The following is a 20,140-nucleotide window of genomic DNA, read 5'->3' on the forward strand; positions in this document are numbered from 1 at the left end:
GCTTCTTGGTGAGTCTGGCTAGGGGTTTATCAATCTTGTTTATCCTTTCAAAGAACCAGCTCTTGGTTTCATTGATTTTCTGTATTGTTTTTTTGGTCTCTATGTCATTTATTTCTGCTCTAATCTTTATTATCTCCTTCCTTCTGCTCACTCTGGGGTTTTCTTGTTGCTCTCTTTCTAAATCTTTATCAAAATCCTAAAAGGACATCTCTTCCTCCATGCATTCCTTAAGTATTGGTATTATGTGGAATTCTACATTTCTCCGTTGCTCATATCATGCAAAACACAATCATGGGTAATTACATTTCCTCTAACAGTTCTGCTAAATGCGATTTGTTGACCACATTTACATTAAATACCTCAGGCCAGACTTCTCTAAATTTAGATTATATGTGTAATTGCATTCTTGACATAATCCACTTGAATATCTTACATACATTTCAAAGTCAACATATCTACAACCAAACTTCCCAACATGTTTCTTTTTAGTGAATGGTACTGGTCACTCAAATAAGAAAATTCAGTCATTCTAGACTCCTTTTCCTCCCTTCTCCTCCACATAATATTAATAAACAAATCCTGCCTCGTTGAACTCCTAAATATAGTGTTTCTTACTTTAGTGCCTTTCTTTTCATTCTGTGATCAGTTCCCTTTTTTAAATCCTCATCAGCCCTCACTTGAATTACTGCAGTAGCTCCTAACAAGTACCCTTGTTTTTATTCTTCCATGTGTGTAAAAGAGTCTTCTATCAAAACTATAAATTGAACTGTGTCACATTCATGTTTAAAATTTCTATAAAAAACTAAACTGCTGGCCAGCATAACCAGGATCGTGGACATCGGTTGCTTGTGACTTCAGTTGTCCTCTCAAGAGGACCCACTAGCAATTAGCCAAAGGCAGGGTGGCTTTGTCAAAATCCCAGAACTTAGGGTTGAGGCCAAAGCACCCCTCTGGAACACAGAGACTGAGAAGGACCACATTTAGACGGGCGAGAGGAGCAGCTACCCTCTGACCACATCACCCCTCCCCCATGCTGGCACAGCCCCATGGTGAAAGGGCCTCCCTGGGTCTATGGTTTCATTGGTGGAGAAAATAAAAGCAGAACCCAAGGCAGACATCAAGCTCCCTTGGTGATGTGAGGTGCTTCCTAGGAGGCACACTTGGGTCCCACCTCACAGAGATAACTGGGGAAATCTGTGCACTTTGATCACTAGGAATCAGATATAGAGAGAAGGGGGGTGGGGTTTATAGCAATTAGCACTTTAGTCTTGGCACACCACATTCCTCCTCATAGCTGCACCCAAGTGGTGCAACTCTTTGTTTACAGTTTTAGGGAGGAAATAAAAAAGAAAGCAATTCCAAGCTGTCGGGGGATGGGCATGTATGTATATAATAGAGATTAAAACAACTCTTCACTTTACATTTTCATGTACAAAACCAGATAATTTTGGAGACAGATTTGGATCAGAGACCACATGAATAGGTCATACAGCTAGTTGCCCCGTTCAGCTGCAGAGCGAAGCTGGAGTGCCTGCTGGACAGGAAGTCCAGTGGGTATTTGTGCCAGATTCAGTTCACCAGCCAATGAGCTGCATCAGCCTTGGAGCCTCCCCTACTGCTTTTGTTCCAGCTTCTTAGCCTCTCTCTCATCCTTGCCTTTCACTGAACTGCCACATAGCTCAAAGGCTAAGTCTTACCTCAGTACATCTTTTTATCTCACCCGGATTTTAGTCTCTAGAGTCCTGGCTGACCAGAAAGCTTCCTGATAGCATAAATACACTTTTTTTTTGGAAAAAGAAGTTTATCTAGCCTTTCTTGTTGTTTTCAGAGGAAGTTTGTCTAATCTATCATAGCTAGAAATGGATGTAGCTGTTCAGTTCTAATATGTGACTTACACTTTCAGTCCATTTAGATTAATCACTGGGCATGTGGCATCTAAATTTTTCAGGCTGTCAGGTTCTGACTCTGTCTGGCTTCTTATATAATGCCTATTTCTAAAACTTAATCTCACACCCAGGACAATTCTCAATTACTTACTGGTCTTCTACAGCCTGGCGGTGTTCAATGGTAAGCCATATCTGAGAGATGTGCGAAGCTAACAATAGACTCGGTTTCGGTGTGTGTGTCATGGGGATATTTTGTCAAGGAAAAACATGTTGCCTCAGAGTGAAATGGGAATTGAAGACAGTCCATTCTGTGTTTATGAACAGATTTCAAGGTCTCTTGGCATCCTGTAATAGCTCTTTTCCGTGTGAACAGTGAGACTCTTTCATAACTTTCTAACATGACCATGATGGGCATTTTATCAGAAGATGAATCCAGTGGTTTAAAGCAATTCTTTGTTTACAGTTTCAGGGAGGAAATAAAAAAGAAAACAATCCCAAGTTATGGGGGGGATGGGTGTGTATGTGTATTATAGAAATTAAAATAACTCTTTATATTTTCATGTACAAATTCATATAACTTTGGAGACAGATTTGGATCAAAGACCGCATGATTGGACTGCTTCAGTTTTAGTTTCTCGATTTAGGTAGACTGAGTTTGAATCCTGTGTATCCCTGGCTGACTTACTGACTTACTGAAGTTTCTTCATGTGAAATGTGAAGATGCAAAAATGTCTACCTCATTGGATCACACTATACATGATATCTGGCAGAGAGGAAGCATATGCGTAAAGGGCTTAGAACAATGCCTGGCAGATAGCACACCCTACATACGTGATCACCGTTATTCTGTAAGTTTTCATTTGCTGGGCTCTTATGCTGAGGAATGGGTAGGGGATGAGTTCTTTTCCTTCGGTTTATTCCTCATATGTAGCATTCTGCAGAGAAATCGGCATATGTAATGTGGATCATTAGGCTTTGCTAAATGAAAGGATAGTGTCAAACACTGCAGGCAGTTTGAACAAAGTATAAGGAAAATGAATTAGGGCCAAAATTATTAAGTCCCTTGTTATAAGAAATAAGGAAAGGAAACGCATGGGGGAGGGGGCAGTTATATTTTTCAATGCCATCATGAAGTCTGCCTGATTGTTTGAAATTTAATATATTTTCAAAAAGTAATTATTGGCTGTTTGGCTGAACATTATGCTTAGCTTAGCAGCATAACAAGATTAACTAGTCCAGTTCAGTGAAAGAGGCATTTACAGACTGAAAACTGGAGGATTATTCTAAGCAAAGAAGCTTCATGAGAAAACATAAAGGTTATATAAAGCTGTGGATGCTCTATTCATAACATGCTTTCTCTACTTAACTGAACCATTTAGCTTACTATGTTGCACATTTTATGCAATCACCTCAATTTTTGCCTTTCTTCAAATGGCTATAATATGCCAAGAGAAACAATGGATTGTGTAATTCACAAAATAGTCTACTTACACAAATTTTCTCAGCCTCTCCTCTGTAAAGGATGGGTATTGTAAGGAGGCATTCCTAGAGGGATAAGACTTTAAACCAGAGGGGAGAGTGCCTGGTATCCTAGAGCCCACATTGAGGTAAGGGCGGATAGTGTATCTATTCCAGTATGTTTAATATTGTCCATCATTTTCTATAATCCCAAAGTCTTTGGAAGTCAGTCTATTCTGACCAAACCCACAATTAGGTCAGACCTCCTAGGATTGTTTCTTCCGATAGTAACATGTTTGGCCTTCCCAGAGAGGAAAATATCGAACAGAGGTAGGGAGTGGTAATGATCACACATTTAGCAGCTTCAGACAATATTCGTTTACTATGTCATACTTTCTGGAGGTCAGGAGTATGGCCATGTATGGCCTAGTGGGTTCACCATTCAGAGTTAACAGACTGACATCAGGTATTGCCCCCATGCATTTCTTTCTGGAAACATGGTGGGAGAATCTGCTTCCAAACCCATTCAAGTTTTGGGCTGAATACACTTCTCCTTGGATGTACACCTGAGGCCTGTTTCCTTGCGGGTTCTTAGCTGAGGGTCACTCCCAGGTCCTGGAGGTCACCTGCACTCCTTTACACAAAGCTCCCTCTGTTGTCAGACCCAGCAATGGAGCTTATCTGCCAGCTGTCTCATGCCAACTGCCTCTCATGATTGAATCTCTCGGTCCAGGAGGAGCCACTCCCTTGTCAGGGATCACCTGACTAGGTCAGTCTTGCTGAGGATAATCTCCCTATTTTAAGGTCAATTTATTTGGGATCTTTTTAAAAAATGTATATTTTTATTGATTTCAGAGAGGAAGGAGAGGGGGAAAGAGATAGAAACATCAATGATGAGAGAGAGAGCCCTAACAGGTTTGGCTCAGTGCATAGAGCATTGACCTGCGGACTGAAGGGTCCCAGGTTCGATTCCGGTCAAGGGCATGTACCTTGGTTGCAGGCACATCCCCAGTAGGGGGTGTGCAGGAGGCAGCTGATCAATGTTTCTCTCTTGTCAATGTTTCTATCTCTCTATTCCTTGCCCTTCCTCTCTGTGAAAAATCAATAAAATATATTTTTAAAAAATGATGAGAGAGAATCATTGAGCAGTGGCCTTCTGCATGCTCCCCACTGGGGATTGAGCCCACAACTCAGGTATGTGCCCTGACTGGGAATCAAACCATGACCTCCTGGTTCATAGGTTGATGCTCAATCACTCAAGCCCGGCAATTTATTTGGGATCTTAAGTACATCTTGAAAATTCCTTCACCTATCTAGAGTAATGTTTGATTGAAAAAGTTGAAAGCATGTGTATATACCAGATAGCAGGCACCTTGGATGCCATGTTAGATTTCTACCTGTACAGTCTCAACCCTACCCTTTCTGTCATCCATTAAATGCCTCTTCAAAATCATTCCCCTTAAGAAACATTTCTCAGTCCTTTCATCACTGTATGCCATCGCTTTGGAAGCTCTGTGAAGTATAGAAAGTGCTGAAGCTCTGGAGCTAGAAAGATCTGGGTTTACACCCCCTCTATGTGTGTTGTGGGATTTTGTGTAGATTACTTGATCCCTCAGAGCCTTGTTTTCTTGCATGGTAAAAACCAGGGTTATTATAATGACCTCTATGGCCTGAAGGGAATTAGGAAAAGTAATACAATGGCAACCACCTGTCCTATGCTAGACAGGTAGCAATGTTGATTTTCCTGACTTGTTCCTTTCAGAACATTCTGAATGTTCTGATATAGCTCCTCTAATCCACATCTATATATAAAGGCTTCAAAGTGGGAAAACTAAGATCTACAAACCCAAGAAATAAGTTGATTTTCAGTAAATCACCTAACCATTTTCTGGAAAATTCTACATTGTGCTTCTTTTTAGAATTAATTCACTGGAGTTGACTGGTATATATTCATTAGAGATTTTATTTAAAAGCAAAATATCCTCCCTTCCTTTTCACTACTTTATTTAGTGATTCTAAGGCCTCCTACTCCATCAGGAAAGGGAAAAAAAGGATTATTATATGAAGACAGCCAAGCAGTCAGTAGACTCCCACTATTAGAAAAAAATCCCAAAATATCTATTAAAATGCTATTGGTTAGAGATTTGGCAGGGTGATGGTTACATGTGGGCAGAACAGCAGTTTCCATAATAATTATGTGGGTTGCGAACAGATTTTGGAAAAAATGCTGGATGTGGCCTAATGAATGTTCTCATTAATTGTAATAGCATCAGGTAGAGAGGGCGAAGACCATTTTGGAGGAGAAACCAATTTAGCCTCTCAGAATCATTTTATAAGGCACATCTGACAGCATTGTTTTCTCAATTAAAATGCATATATGTAGTTGCTGAACAGAAGTCTCTATAATCTGAATATTGCCTTTTAAAGACTAATTTTCTAATAAGTTATGTTAAACATCTCTTGAGTGCTTAACATGGGCCAGACATTATAATAAAATTAAGGATGAGGAAACATCAAAAACATAAAATTTATATTCTACTTGGGCAACACAGAAATAAATGTACCTAACTTTAATACGATGATAAATGCAAAACTAAAAGCATCATAATGTTACCACTTTAAGTGCAGAAACCTTATCTTCTTGTCCACCACTGATACCCCCACATTTACTAGTAGAATATGAGTTACTCAACACCTGATCAGTGAATAAGGGGATAAATGCCACCTTGTTTTGGAAGCAGAGAGGAGGGAACTATTAAATCCAGGGGAGCTTGGGAATGGTTTTTATAAGTTGCAACCAAGCTCAGTCTGTCTGCCTGATGAATGAATTGGATTTTATGACATCAGCAAACATGCGAGGAGGTGAAAGGATGGTGCTCTGTGCAGAGGGCACAGCATACTCCAAGGCATTGAGGTGCAAAGGCGACATAGTTGAGAAATAAGAAACAGCATGCTATGTCTCTAATGCACAGCATGTGCCTGGTAGTATAAACAGTACCAGTGTCATCAAGATAAGCAGGACTAAAGCATTCAGGGAGCAAGAATAACTGCGTCCACCCTCGCTTTCCCTCACCCATCCCACTCACATCCCTGATATAAACATAATGACTGTAGCAATAATAGTCATTCTGATGCTTCCATTTTTAGTCAGGTACTGCTCCTTTTGATACAGCTTTTGAGGTGATTTCTTTATGCTATTTTCTCCTGGCAGATGCTTTCCCAAGAACTCTGAGGAGTTGTACTGACTAGAGGTCCGGTACACAAATTTGTGCACGAGTGGGGTCCCTGCGCCTAGCCGGCGATTGAGGCCAATGGGGGGCTAGCTGGCTGCGGGGGAAGGACCCAGGGAGGTTGTCCAGCTGGCCCCTGAGGGACCCCAGGAGGTTGGCCAGCTGATGCGGGGGCCGGCTGGGCAGGGGGAGGGGCCGCAGGAGGTTGGCTGTGGGAGCTCACTGACCACCAGGGGGAAGCTCCTGCATTGAATGTCTGCCATCTGGTGGTCAGTGCATGTCATAATGACTGGTCAACTGGTCATTCTGGTCGTTCTGGTTGTTCCCGTCATTCACTTTAATGTATATAGATAATCATGTTGCTGTTTAAGAATTCAACTAATGGAATCCTTTCCATTGAATGTGATTAGCCTTGTAAATAAATCCGGAGGTTCTAAATGTAAGAATGAAGAGTTTTGAAGCACCCAGAATAGTAATTGAGGTGATCAGGGAATAATCTCAGGAGCCAAGATAGGAATGTGATTTTCAGTAAGTGATGATTTGGTGACTGGAAACCTAATGAATTGTACTTTTTGTGGTCAGATTGAGTAAAAAGGAAAGTATATGTTCAGTCTATAGGATAAATGAGGATACTTCCAATGGTCTGGAAGTCCTCGATGCCTATTCAAGCAGGTCATGGCTAAAGGACTATTGGCTTGTTGAAGGCATGTATTGGAACCTACCATAGAACCTGTGCAGTTTGAATATATAGAAGAGGCATGCAAAATGGTTACTGAATTAATGAAGTAGAATGAATAGAACATGAAGACTGTTGCTAAAGGATCATCTCACGCTACCTATATGTTTCTTTTTTCCATAGCAGTAACTTAAAACATATGTTGATAAGAAATTAAAAAGGAAGCACATATTATATTGTCTGCATTGTAAATTTTTATATTTTTACTGGTGAGAAACATTTTAAGTTATTTAGCTTCTATACATTAACATTCAATAATTCATGAAGCTTTTTTTCATAAGTTTGCAATATGAATTTTCCAATATGAATTTTCTATTCCTATTAGCATGTAGCTTTCAGGGGCTTTCACATTTTCAAAATGTATTATGATATTAAATCTAGTCATTTTAAGTATTGCAGTAATTATTTTAAAGCCATAACCATTGGTATGCTTTATATGTCAGTAATTCAATACAATGAATGATAAAAATAACAATTTTAAAGTTAAAATATTTATGTTATAAGGATATAATAGAGTATCAGGTCTTTACAGTTCTATAATTCTCATTATTTCTCTCTCTTTTTTTAGTGCCAACAGCTATTATTCAGCATACAAAAACATAAGCAAAATAGAGTGGGTTCAATATGGCACTGGAACCACATATAAGAAAAGTGTTAACCTGTATTTTTAACATTCAAATCAATTTTGTATGTAGAAATTAGATAGAAATCTAGGAAAAAGAAATACTAGAGAGCATAGCAAAGGGCAATCTGATTATTGTAGACCCCAACTTGCATTCATTTTCTCCCTTTTTTTACCCAAACCTGATGTCTGCCTTCTTGCTCTTGGGAACTCTGGATAACATATCAATACTGTGCTTGGGAGTTATTTTAAACAGCAAAATCAATTAAAAAGAAACAAAAAATAAATTTTACTAAATAGATCACTCTGCAAATATAGAATCCTATATAATAAAAGCCTAATATGTTAAGAGTCTGACCATTTGAGCAGTCACTAATGACGCACACTGACCACCAGGGGGCAGATGCTCCAACCAGTAGGTTAGCTTGTGGCTGGGGTCTGGCCCATCAGGACTGGGCTAGATGGGCCAGACATGCCTTGGAGCCCTCCCACAATTTCTCCCCAGCCTCAATCGCACACTGGTGGGGTCCCTTGGCCTGGCCTGCGCCCTCTCACAATGTAGGACCCCTCAGGGGATGTTGGAGAGCCGGTTTTGGCCTGATCCCCGCAGGCCAGGCCGAGGGACCCCACCAGTGCCATGCACCGTGCCTCTAGTCTGCATATAATGAGGATGAGTCATTATCAAAGAATTGGAAAGAAAATAATGAAATAGATTAGAGGAGATGGGTAAAATATCAACCAGTGAAAAGAGAAAAATTAGGTGGATGGCTGGCCGGACAGATGACTTCATGAATGGATGGATGAATGGATGTGTGATAGATGGCTGGATAGATAGGAGATAGATAGATAGATAGATAGATAGGTAGATAGATAGATGATAGATAGATAGAAGATACACACATACAAACATAATCTAGAAAAGTGCCTTAAATATGGTATATTTCCAGTTTGTTCCCTAATCTTCCTGATCTTTTTTTTTATTTCATAAAATATTAGTCATCTAAAGATATTAAAGTAATGCCAAAATCTTGACAGTCCACTCTATCAATGCAATAGAAACCATTAGCTAGTAGAAAAGTAAGCCCAAGTTTTTCTTGGTATATCATTTTACTTTTGAATATATTATTCCTCACTTAGACATACCCTATCATCTTAACACAAATCTTAGAAGCGCATTTTTATTAAAATGTTAATTTTTAATAAACTAAAGTAAATCTAGCACCATCCAACTTAGCCAGCATAGAATGAACTTTCTTGAGACTTACATATCAAATAATCCCCAGTAAGTTTAAATAGAATAAGCCTGCTTTGTCATATAGATATTGAAACTTTCTGTTTACACACAAACTCCTCTATGATTTTTATTTTGCTGTTGAATGAAAGAATATGGGTCAAAATTATTTTAAACTCACAACTCTAACTTGTAAGCTATTAATAAAATATCACTTCTGGCTAAATTGTTAAACATAGAGAAGAGATTTTTACTTTTATACCAAAAGGTTCAATTCCCAGTTAAGGGCAAGTACCTGGGTTGCAGGTTCAGTTCCCAGCCTGGTTGGGGTGCATGTAGGAGGCAACCAATCTAGGTGTCTCTCTTCTCCCTCTCCCTCTCCCTCTCCCTCTCCCTCTCCCTCTCTCTTTCTCTCATCTCTGCCTCCCTTCCCTCCCTTCCTCCCACTCTAAAAATCAATAGAAAAAATATCCTCAAGAGAGGATTAACAAAAAAAATAATAATAAATTAGTTTAAAAAGCTAAAAAACATGATGAGAGATGAGTAAATTCACACACTCTGGTTCTAACACGTTTCATGGAATATTACCTTCAAAAAAGTTTATCAAAACAGGCTTTTACAATCCCCATTAAATTCAATGAATGAATTGTGAAGGGTAAATTGGACCCATTGTAATCTTATATTTCTTATGTAATATGCATAGTCATAGCATTACTTGAGAGCAAGCTCTGTTAACAAAAGGAGCAATTTAAATCCTCTCTTCCTTGGAGAATGGGTGCTTGACAAACAGAGCTTCCTGTCTCCTTCGCAGCACGCCCATGCATCTCCTCAAGTGCCAATGAGACCCACACTCTCATACCAATGATATAATAAATCCTCCAAAACAGAGGGAGAAAATGAGGCAAACAAGCCCACTTCATTTCAATTTGTCAGCTTTAAATAAAATCTTCTGCAGCTGAAAATGAGAATCTTGAGGGAAGATAATGTGAGAAGTAATGAAATTCAACACTGGAATGAAACATATTGCTTATTTTTTTCCAGATCTGCCACAAAAGTTTTTGAAATTTCACCATAGATAATTTAGAATGAAATACCTTCTTGTCAAGAAGGACTTAGAGGAAGAATTAGCTTATTTTGTTTTGTTTTTTTTTTTCTCTTCTATCACCTACTGAGGACTTAGGAAATATCTCAAGTTTTCTTGAGCCCCTATGATATCTTAATGAGTAATCTATGACCTTCGGAACAACTCTCACTACCAATTTTTAAGTCAGAGTTGATATAAAAGAGTATACTGAAAAAAAATGCTTTTTGCACTTACATTAATTAATTACTTTCATAACACGTCCCCGGGCACTGATTTTATATGCAAACTATTGGAGCATGCTCTCTGCCTGCAAAAATAAAATAGGAAGGACAAAAGATCAATTTGGAGAATGGTAAAAATCTATTGATATTCTGATAAGTAAAAATAGCTGGATATCAATTAAATAAACAATGATTGTTTAATGTAAGTCTTTCCCTTCACCCTTTCCCCAGTGCCCACTCCCCCAACCCAGCTTATCTTCACAGGCCAACAATGCATTCAGAAGGCTTTATTCTGTTCTTCCACTCAACACTTTCTGTATCCCTTCTCTTCACTCTTTGGTGTTATTTTTTTTTTTCATTGTAGAATTCCCCCTTGATTTTCTTTATCTTTCTTGAAAGAACACTTGTACCTCTTCAAAGAAAGCCCAGCATCGCTGGGTCCCAGCAGATACATAGCACACGTTGTACAAATTGCAGTGGGAGAGAGGACAGGAAAAGTCGGTGTCTTTTTTCCCTGAATGTCCCAAGGTGTGAACAAATTTGATACTACCATCATTTCAATGTCTTTTAAAGGGTGGCCCAAAATTCACGCAAGAAGTAATTTTGATAGAAAACATGTTTATAATTAAAAATTGTAAATTTTTTATTGATTCGTAAAGGATACAGTCTAGGGTTACTTATGGAATAGATATCAGGTAAATAGCCTCCACGGCTTTGCTGGGACATATGCACTCTTTTGTTGAAATTTTCCATGACCGTTTTGCATAAATGTGGCTGAATTTTGATGAGGCTCATTTTCATTTTGATGGTTGGGTTAATCGACAAAATTGTCACATTTGGGGTTCAGAAATCTACGAGTGATTGTTGAGAAACAAATGCATCCACAATGTGTCAGTTTGGTGCGGATTTGGGGCTGGAGGCATCATCGGACCATTCTTCTTCGAAAATGCGGCTGCTCAGGCAATAACAAAAGAGTGTGTATGTGCCAGCAAAGCGGTGGAGGCCATTTATCCAATATTCTATTTCATACATAATCCTATACTGTATGCTTTATGAATCAATAAAAAATTTACAATTTTTAATTATAAACCTATGTTTCCTATCAAAATTACTTCTTGTGTGAATTTTGGGACACCCTTTAAAAGACACTGAAATGATGGTAGTATCAAATTTGTTGTGTCTTATGTATTTTTCTTATCAGCTAAGAATACTTTTACTTAAGCTGTTATACTCAGACCATTAAACCATGAGCTCTCTGATTTTAACTCTTTTAATTTAAAACTAGGGTCCCAGTGCACGAATCCGTGCACCTTGAAAGGAACTATGGATCCGAGGCTGCGGTGGGCACAGGGGTGGGTCTTGGCCATCCTCTATGCCCCCATCCGGCCCCTCCCACCGTGGGCCCCCTGGTCCCCTGTCTGCCGTCAGCCCCGCTCCCATCGCCACCATCACTCCCAGTCACTGACAGTGTGGAGTGATTGGGCCAGTGCTGTCAGCGGGTGTGAGCGATGGCTGCTGCCCTGTTAGCTCCTCCGGAGCAGGGGGAGGTAGAGAAGCCCTGAGTGGTGATTGGGGCTGGCAGCCACCTCTCCCACCACTGCCGGCACCAGAGCTGCCACTTGTACCTGCTGCTGGCGGCCGCTGCTGGTCCCAATCGCTTGGCACCATTGGTGGGTGTGAGTGGCGCCAGCAGGAGGTGCGAGTGCTGGGCGGGACCATGGTGTGTGGGAGCAAAGAATTTTCAGTAACCAACAGAAGCTCACCCTGATGATAGCAACTGGTGCCCCACCTTGGTCTGGCGCCACCACTCACCTGCTCCACCATCCCACCGCAGCCAATGCTTGCCATGTTCTGGCTCTGCTGCCTACTGCCCATGCCTGCCATATTCTGCGAGTGCCCCCTGGGTGTCAGTGCACATCATAGCGACCAGTTGTTCGATTGTTCGGTTGTTCCACTGTTTGGTCTATTTGCATATTAGGAATTTTTATATATAGATTCATAGATTTTGAGTGATCAGTGCACAGAATGACAGCAACACTGAGGTGTATGTTCCTTGACACCATCGATGGCACATTGTTAAGATGTTCTTTCAATCACTCTAATGTAAAACATAATTTCCTATCCGTATTTTAAATGTATTAGAGAAACAGGATGGGGTAGGAAAGACGATATGAACTATGAAATACAAGGACTCACTTTGAGGCGCTGACAAATCACTATTTTTTTTTATTTTTGTGAATCCTCACCCGAGGATATTTTTTCATTGACCTTTAGAGAGGGTGGAAGGGAAGGGGAGAGACAAAGAGAAAGAAACATCAATGAGAAAGAGACACGTAGGTTGGTTGCCTCCCGTACCCAACCAGGCCAGGGATCCAGCCTGCAGCCAAGGCACATGCCCTTGACAGGAATTGAACCCAGGACCCTTTATTGAGCAGGCTGACGCTCTATCCACAGAGCCAAACCGGCTAGGGCAGTAAGCTTTTGTATTTGTTTTTTTTAACCTCTATAATTCACTTGTAAAGTGAAAAAAAAAAGAGAAAGAGAGAGAGAGAGAGAGAGAGAGAGAGAGAGAAAGGAAGGAAGGAAGGAAGGAAGGAAGGAAAGAGGATCATTCATAGGATGGTTAAGTTAGTAATAAGCATGTTTTAGAAATATTTTATTCTTATTTTACGATCATTATAATAATTACTATTAAGAAAAAATGTATTTAAAGTGAACTTGACTTAGCTATAAAATGTTCAGTAAATAGTGTGAATGGTGATATGCAGCTTCCAGGCATACCTTATATTTTGCAACCAGTGAAATTCTGCCAAACCATTAAGTTATTCTCTACAGTTCAAGGCAAGTGGGGTTTGTGCCTTTCAGCACTTTTAGACCCAAGGTCTCCATTGTGCTTTGCCTTTTTAATTCTAACAGACCGCTATCTCAGAATCACGTAGGTGTAATGCAGGACCATGATGTGGCCTGAAATAGCCATTTAACGACAGCTTTTCCAAAGGAAAGCCAACGGAACCATTTGCTGTGGACATACCTATTCTAAGCCAGGGGTTGTCTGTTTCCTCACAGTGATGGCTGGGCTGACAGGTATGATGTGACTGATGGATATCAGCGAGAGGCTGTTGGTGGAATCACAATCAAGCTCCAATCTCCGGATGTCAAGTGGTTTGATGATTATTATCTGCAGCTACGGCCAGAAACAAACCTCCGAAACCCTTGGTTTCAAGAGTTTTGGCAGCATCGTTTCCAGTGCCGGCTGGAAGGGTTTGCACAGGAGAACAGCAAATACAACAAGACCTGCAACAGTAAGCAGATTTATTGTTTCATCCTACCACCGGTCTTGACAATTTTGTTTCATCCCTTCGTATAATTCATTTAGAGTTTTCCATAGAAATCACTAAATGAACCCTTAATTAATACAAACTACTTTCTGTTGGTTCATGTTTTCATTTAACAGTCTTACATATATCTCAGTTAGTTTACCCCCTCACACTTCTTTTGCTATTGCTATATAATTTACATGTTTTATATATAGTACGACAGAGCTTTGTTAGGATATTTGCTAGAAATAGTCAGCAGTGTCCAGGGCCCTTCATTATGTTCAGTATCTTCAATACTGAAGAATCCCCTTTGGTATGTTTTATAAAGTGCTGGCAACAAATTCCATGAGTGTTTGGTTTTTTTGTTTGTTTTTTCCTGAGAGTATCTTTATTACACATTTAGTTTTGAGGGATCTACTTACTGAGTATAGCATTCTATATTGGCAGGTTTTCTTTTCTTTTTCAATTGTTGACACTACAACAGATGTCCCCATTTTTCCCCCCTTTGCCCACCTCTACCCAATCCCAGCCCCACCCCCACTTCCCTCTGGCCATCACCACACTGTTGTCATTGCCTATGGGTTATGCATTTATGTTCTTTGGCTAATCCCTTCACCTGCTTTTATCCAATCCCCCTCTCCTCCTCCGCCCTAACAGCTGTCAGTCTGTTATGTGGATCCATGCCTCTGGTTCTATTTTGTATATCAGTTTATTTTGTTCATTAGATTCCACATATAAGTGAGATCTTATGGTATTTGTCTGCCTCTGACTGGCTTATTTCACTTAGCATATAATTTCCAGGTCCATCCATGCTGTTTCAAAAGGTAAGATAAAAAAATAAATACATAATGTGATTTAAATAATAATAATAATAATAATAATAATAAAGAAGGCAGGTTTCCTTTTATTTAATTTTATTTTTTTCAGCATTTTTTTCCCTTTAAAAACAGCATTCTGTTTCCTGGATTCCATGATTTCATTGAGAAGTTAACCACGGCTCTTAATATTTCCCTGGTAGTAATATGTCTTCTTTCTTAGCTTTTAATGTTAACCGTTAGTTAACTATGAGGAGAGTAGGAATGGATTCCCTTAAATATTTCTTTCTTAAAGTTACCAAACATTTCTAAACTTGTAGATGACAGATTCTTACCAGTTTTGAAAAATCCCAGAAATTATTTCCTCAAACATTCATTCTATCATATTTCTGTTTGCTCCTTCTGGTACCCAGTTATACCCATGTGAGACTATTTGACCGTGTCACACATGTGACTGTTTATCTGTCCCTTCATATCTTTTTTCTGTGTCCAGTTTCATTATTTTCTGTTATTCTCTTTTTGATTTCACTAATCATGTCTTCTCCTATGTCTAGTCTGCTGTTAACCAAAATAAGAGGTACTTCATTTCTGATACCTGATACGGTGTTTAACAAACCCAGAATGCCAATTTAATTCTTGTTAATAGTTTCCAGTTTTATGTTAAAGTTTTCCTTCTCACCTTTTTTTCAATCCTTTACTTTGTTTCCTTAAACATATTGATCATAGTTATTTTATGGTCCTTCTGGATCTTTGGTAGTCTATTTCTGTTGACCGATTTCTCTTAGTTATCGGTCCCATTCTATGTTTCCTGACACGTATACAGTATATTTTCTTTTATGCTAGACAGTGAGTTGAAAATCACCATAAAGATTAAATTTTACATTATTTTTCCCCCAGTGATAGCTTGCCTTTTCCAGATTCTAAGAAATTGAGATGGTGTAGGTTGTAGCATAAAATAGCAGCAATCAAACGCTCGTTAAAATGTCTTTAAGGAACAATTAGCACGGAATTTTAATTGAGAGTCTAGCTATTATATTCCCTGCTCTGGATGACTGACTCACAGATTTTCACTATTTTTGAGCTTTGCTCTCCAGCCTCCTGCACCACAGTGTTTCTAAGTTTGGCATATTTCATGGGGGGAAAAGCTAACTGAAGTTTGAGCAGTTTCCATTCTTCAAGTGGAGCTTTTTTCCCCCAAATAATACAAAACAATGGGAGACTTTAGTCTTTCTCTTCAGAATCTTGAGCCTCTCATGCCACCTGCAGAATCAGCAACTGAATCAGGAGGGGAAATGGCTGTCATGCACGTAGGGCTCCTGGGGTTTATAAACTGACATACCAGATCATTTCAAATTCCAAAACTTTTTCTGGTTTCTCTTTTTCCAGCAGTGCGCTATGCCAGGTGGAATTGTGCATCCCCCCATCCATCACAGCAGCAATTCATGTCCTTTCCCGGGACCTCAGAAGGCGACTATTTAGAAATAGTGTCAGTGCAGATGTAATTAGGCAAGAGGAGGACATACTGGAATAAGATGAACTCTTAATCCAATGTGCCTGATGTCTTTGTAAAAAGAGAAACAGAGACGCACAGGGAAAATGACATGGGGAAGCACAGGCAGAAACTGGAATGATTCTGCCCAAAGGCAAGTGCTGCCAAGGACTTACAGCTGCCACCAGAAGCTAGAAAGAGGCAGGGAAGGGTTCTACCCACGGTCTCTGAGAAAGCGTGGCCCTGCTGGCCCCTTAATTTTGGACCTCTAAAATCCAGAACTGTGAGAGAATAAATTTGTTTATTTATTTATTTTAATATATCTGTATTGATTTCAGAGAGGAAGGGAGAGGGAGAGAGAGAGAGGAACACCAATGCTGAGAGAAAATCATTGCTTGGCTGCATCCTGCATGCCCCACACAGGGGATGGAGCCCACAACCTGGGCATGTGCCCTGCCTGGGAATCAAACCAGGACCTCCTGATTCATAGATCAATGCTCAACCACTGAGCCACGCCAGTGGAGCTAAATTTGTTGTTTTAAGCCATGTAGTTTGTGGTACTTTGTTAGGCAGCCCTAGGAAATACGTCTCTTTATTGAGACCAAGCTGGATCATCGCCTGGGTCCAGAACCTGCAGATACCTCAGATAATAAAGCAGCCGGTGCCACCTGCCCACTTCTGTAGGTCTACTCTCTGCTAGTTCATTTTCTTGTTGCTTCCATACATTGTCACTGCCTTTACTTTTATTTTTATTTTTGCATTACTTGGGCCTGTTAAAACAATGCAATGAAAGAATTTTTATTTGCTTTCTTTTCCATTTTGCTTAACACCAGAAGTTCCTCCTTTATTCTTTTAAAAATATATATACACATTTCTATTGATTTCAGAGAGTAAGGGAAGAGAGAGAGACAGAAACATTAACGATGAAAGAGAATTATTGATGGGCTACCTCCTGCACACACTCTATTGGAGATCGAGCCTGCAATCCAGGCACATGCCCTGACCAGGAATAGATCTGTGACCTCCTGGTTCATAGGTCAATGCTCAGTCACTAAGCCACCAGGGCCAGGCTACTCTTTGTTCTTAATAATTGTTACTCCCCTGCAATCCCTATCTTCATGTATAAATAAAGCCTACCATTTATAATGTCTAAAATGTTTATACTTTTGTTATTTTTGTGTTTTTTAAGCATTTAGAAACTTAAATCAAAATATTACTATAGCCCTTTTATGTTTCAACTATACTGTATTGTTAACTCCAGGTTTACATATCATTAACAGTGAGCTTGATTTCAGTACGTCTTATTTAAATTGCACAATTATATTAGACTTAAATTGTAAATTAAATTAATAATAATAAATGAAAAGCATTAAGAGTATAATTTAATTTTTCTAATTTATTTAAATTACCTAGTAATAAAAGCTACAGAGGATTTAATTAATACTCTTTTCTAATAACTGCATGATAGCCTATTTTTGAATCAATTTAAGGACTCATTGCCTTTAGAGCAGCGGTTCTCAACCTGTGGGTCGCGACCCCTTTGGCGGTCGAACAACCCTTTCACAGGGGTCGCCTAAGACCATCCTGCATATCAGATATTTACATTACGATTTTATAACAGTAGCAACATTACAGTTATGAAGTAGCAACGAAAATAATTTTATGGTTGGGTCACAACATGAGGAACTGTATTTAAAAGGCCAGAAGATTGAGAACCACTGCTTTAGAGTTATACTCTGTCACCCACTGACATTCAGTCACTTTCTCCTTTCTATAAATTCTCCTCTCACTTCCACTAACTTCCAGAGGTGTCATTTATGACATTAGCACACAACCATCCTCACCTGGATATCCTGAAGGCACCTCAAACTTTTGTATGTAAAACTAACCTCATCATGACTTCTGTAACCACAGCCTCCAACTTCACTGTCCTCCTTCTTGATTCTCCAGTTTAAGTAAAATAATCACTCATCCACCCTGTCTCTACCCTGTCTCCTGAGATGTAGGAGTAAGTGATTCTCATGTATTCCCCTTCTCTCATCCTTTCATTAAACTGGTCACCAAATGCTGTGAATTCCACTGTTGGAAAACATCCACATCTATTTCCTCTTTCTTACAGCCTGAATTCAAGAATTTATACTACTGCTAACATTTGGTTCTTCATTATCTCTCCCGTCCGGTGTCAGAGTAATCTCCCTATTGAATTTTCCTTTTGATATCAGCTTCTTTCTCCTCCATTTTAAGCTGAAAATTGTCCCAAAGGTGCTCATCTAAAGCAGGGGTGAGGAACCATTTTTCTGCCAAGGGCTATTTAAATATTTGTAATATCATTCACGGGCCATACAAAATGTTCAACTTAAAATTAGCCTGCTAAATGCCTTCCCATGGCATTTTTCCTGTGTGTCTATAGCCTGCTATAGACCGTCATATAGTTATTAGAAAACAGTATTAATTCAATTCTCTGTAGCTTTTATTACCAGGTAATTTAAATGAGCAATTAGAAAAATTAAATTATATCCTTAATACTTTAAATGTATTATTATTTAATTTATAATTTAAGTCTAACAAGAGTAGGGCCAGACGAAAATATTCCATGGGCCTTATATGGCCCATGGGCCAGACGTTCCCCACCCCTGATCTAAAGAATCAATCTCATCATGTTACCTTCATTCTTAAAGATCTTCCTTGGTTCTCCAATGTCTGCATAAAGGAATCTCAACTCTTTGGCTCCAGTCAAAACTTTTGAAATTTGGCATTTGCGTTTACATCTTCTATTCCTTAAACTCGTGAAATCTGTGCCACAGACACTTCATAGACAGTGCTCTTGCATCTTAGAGCGATCTCGCCACTTCTCCCTGCCCTTTTGCACATGCTAAGTCTTTCTCAGTGGAAGGTCTACCTCAAGGTATTTGTCTATTCCACTGAGCTTACATTTTCATGCTTTCTAATAACTCCCGTTTCCGTGCTCTCAGAGAAACTCATTTCCCTAACCTTTCCTTCCTGTGCCTTTTGTCTTTTAGCCTCATTCCAATCCAGATATTGAACCCAGATCCTCCACTCCCTTTATTTTTATGCCAAAAAGTAACCACTCACATAGGCATCTATACTTGGAGGTGTTTCTCTTCCCTTTCTGTTACAGCAAGTTTCCAGCTAAAGGAAATATCCTCTCTCATATCCTCTATCATGACCGTGTCTCAGGAGGACTGGAGGTGGGTTAGTTAAAGGATACTTTCTTATGCATCAGAATATTTTTCTGTCATCTTGTTTGCATTTGAAATGCATATTAGTGGTTTAGCCATTATTCGGAACACTTCGCCATCTCTAAGTCTGAAAACGTGACCAAAAAAAAAAAAAAGCTGAAATAATGGACTGAAAGGAAATAATTATCTGGGTAAGAAAAGTACCACAAATTAAAATAGAGTAAGTGCCACAGCTAATCTCTAGATTAAAGGTTCCTCATCCTCATACAATATTAACATTTCTGAGGTTGCATTTGGAAATAAAATTAATTCAGTGTGAAAAAAAGATTCCATGACAACATATATTGAGATGATCACATTCTGTATCCATTTTTTGGAGACCCATAATGTATATCAACATGTTGGAAAAAGACAAATCCTGCTATAAAAATTTTTAAATACCCTTCTTTAGCCCAGCATTTTTTTTTCTCTTTTACTATGAACTAATTCTTCTTATGTAACACTGTCTAACACCATACTTCAGGAAAGGCTATACTAGAACAATATTAATAACCATATACTAAAGAAAATAATCGATCCCATTATCCTAGTGTATGTGGTAAAATCTGCTGAACAAAAGCCCATTTCTGTCTTTATATCAGCCAATGAATCAAGTTAAATTAGAATTTGATGTGACAGTTTGGGCTTAATATAATTCTTGGATTTTTTTACATTTTGGTACTTCTCATTGCCGAGGAAAAATTTTTTCTCCATCTCAGAGTGTGCTTTAAGGAAATGTAACATAGATGCAGATCAACCCCCTACACACACACACACACACACACACACACACACATATCAAATTTTTAAGA

The 20,140-nt window shown here is 39.1% G+C and overlaps 1 protein-coding gene across 1 annotated transcript in view; it reads left to right on the top strand.

Moving 5' to 3' along the window:
* The window catches only part of GRM5 (glutamate receptor, metabotropic 5), a 432,533-nt gene that overhangs the window by 293,648 nt on the left and 118,745 nt on the right, over positions 1 to 20,140 (top strand). The window contains exon 4 of the mRNA XM_006759764.1: positions 13,535 to 13,770. Within this exon, the coding sequence (XP_006759827.1) occupies positions 13,535 to 13,770 (236 nt within the window). The remainder of the gene's footprint in view (positions 1 to 13,534; positions 13,771 to 20,140) is intronic.

Source organism: Myotis davidii, unplaced genomic scaffold, assembly GCF_000327345.1.
Source record: "Myotis davidii unplaced genomic scaffold, ASM32734v1 scaffold657, whole genome shotgun sequence".
Classification (NCBI taxonomy): Eukaryota; Metazoa; Chordata; class Mammalia; order Chiroptera; family Vespertilionidae; genus Myotis; species Myotis davidii.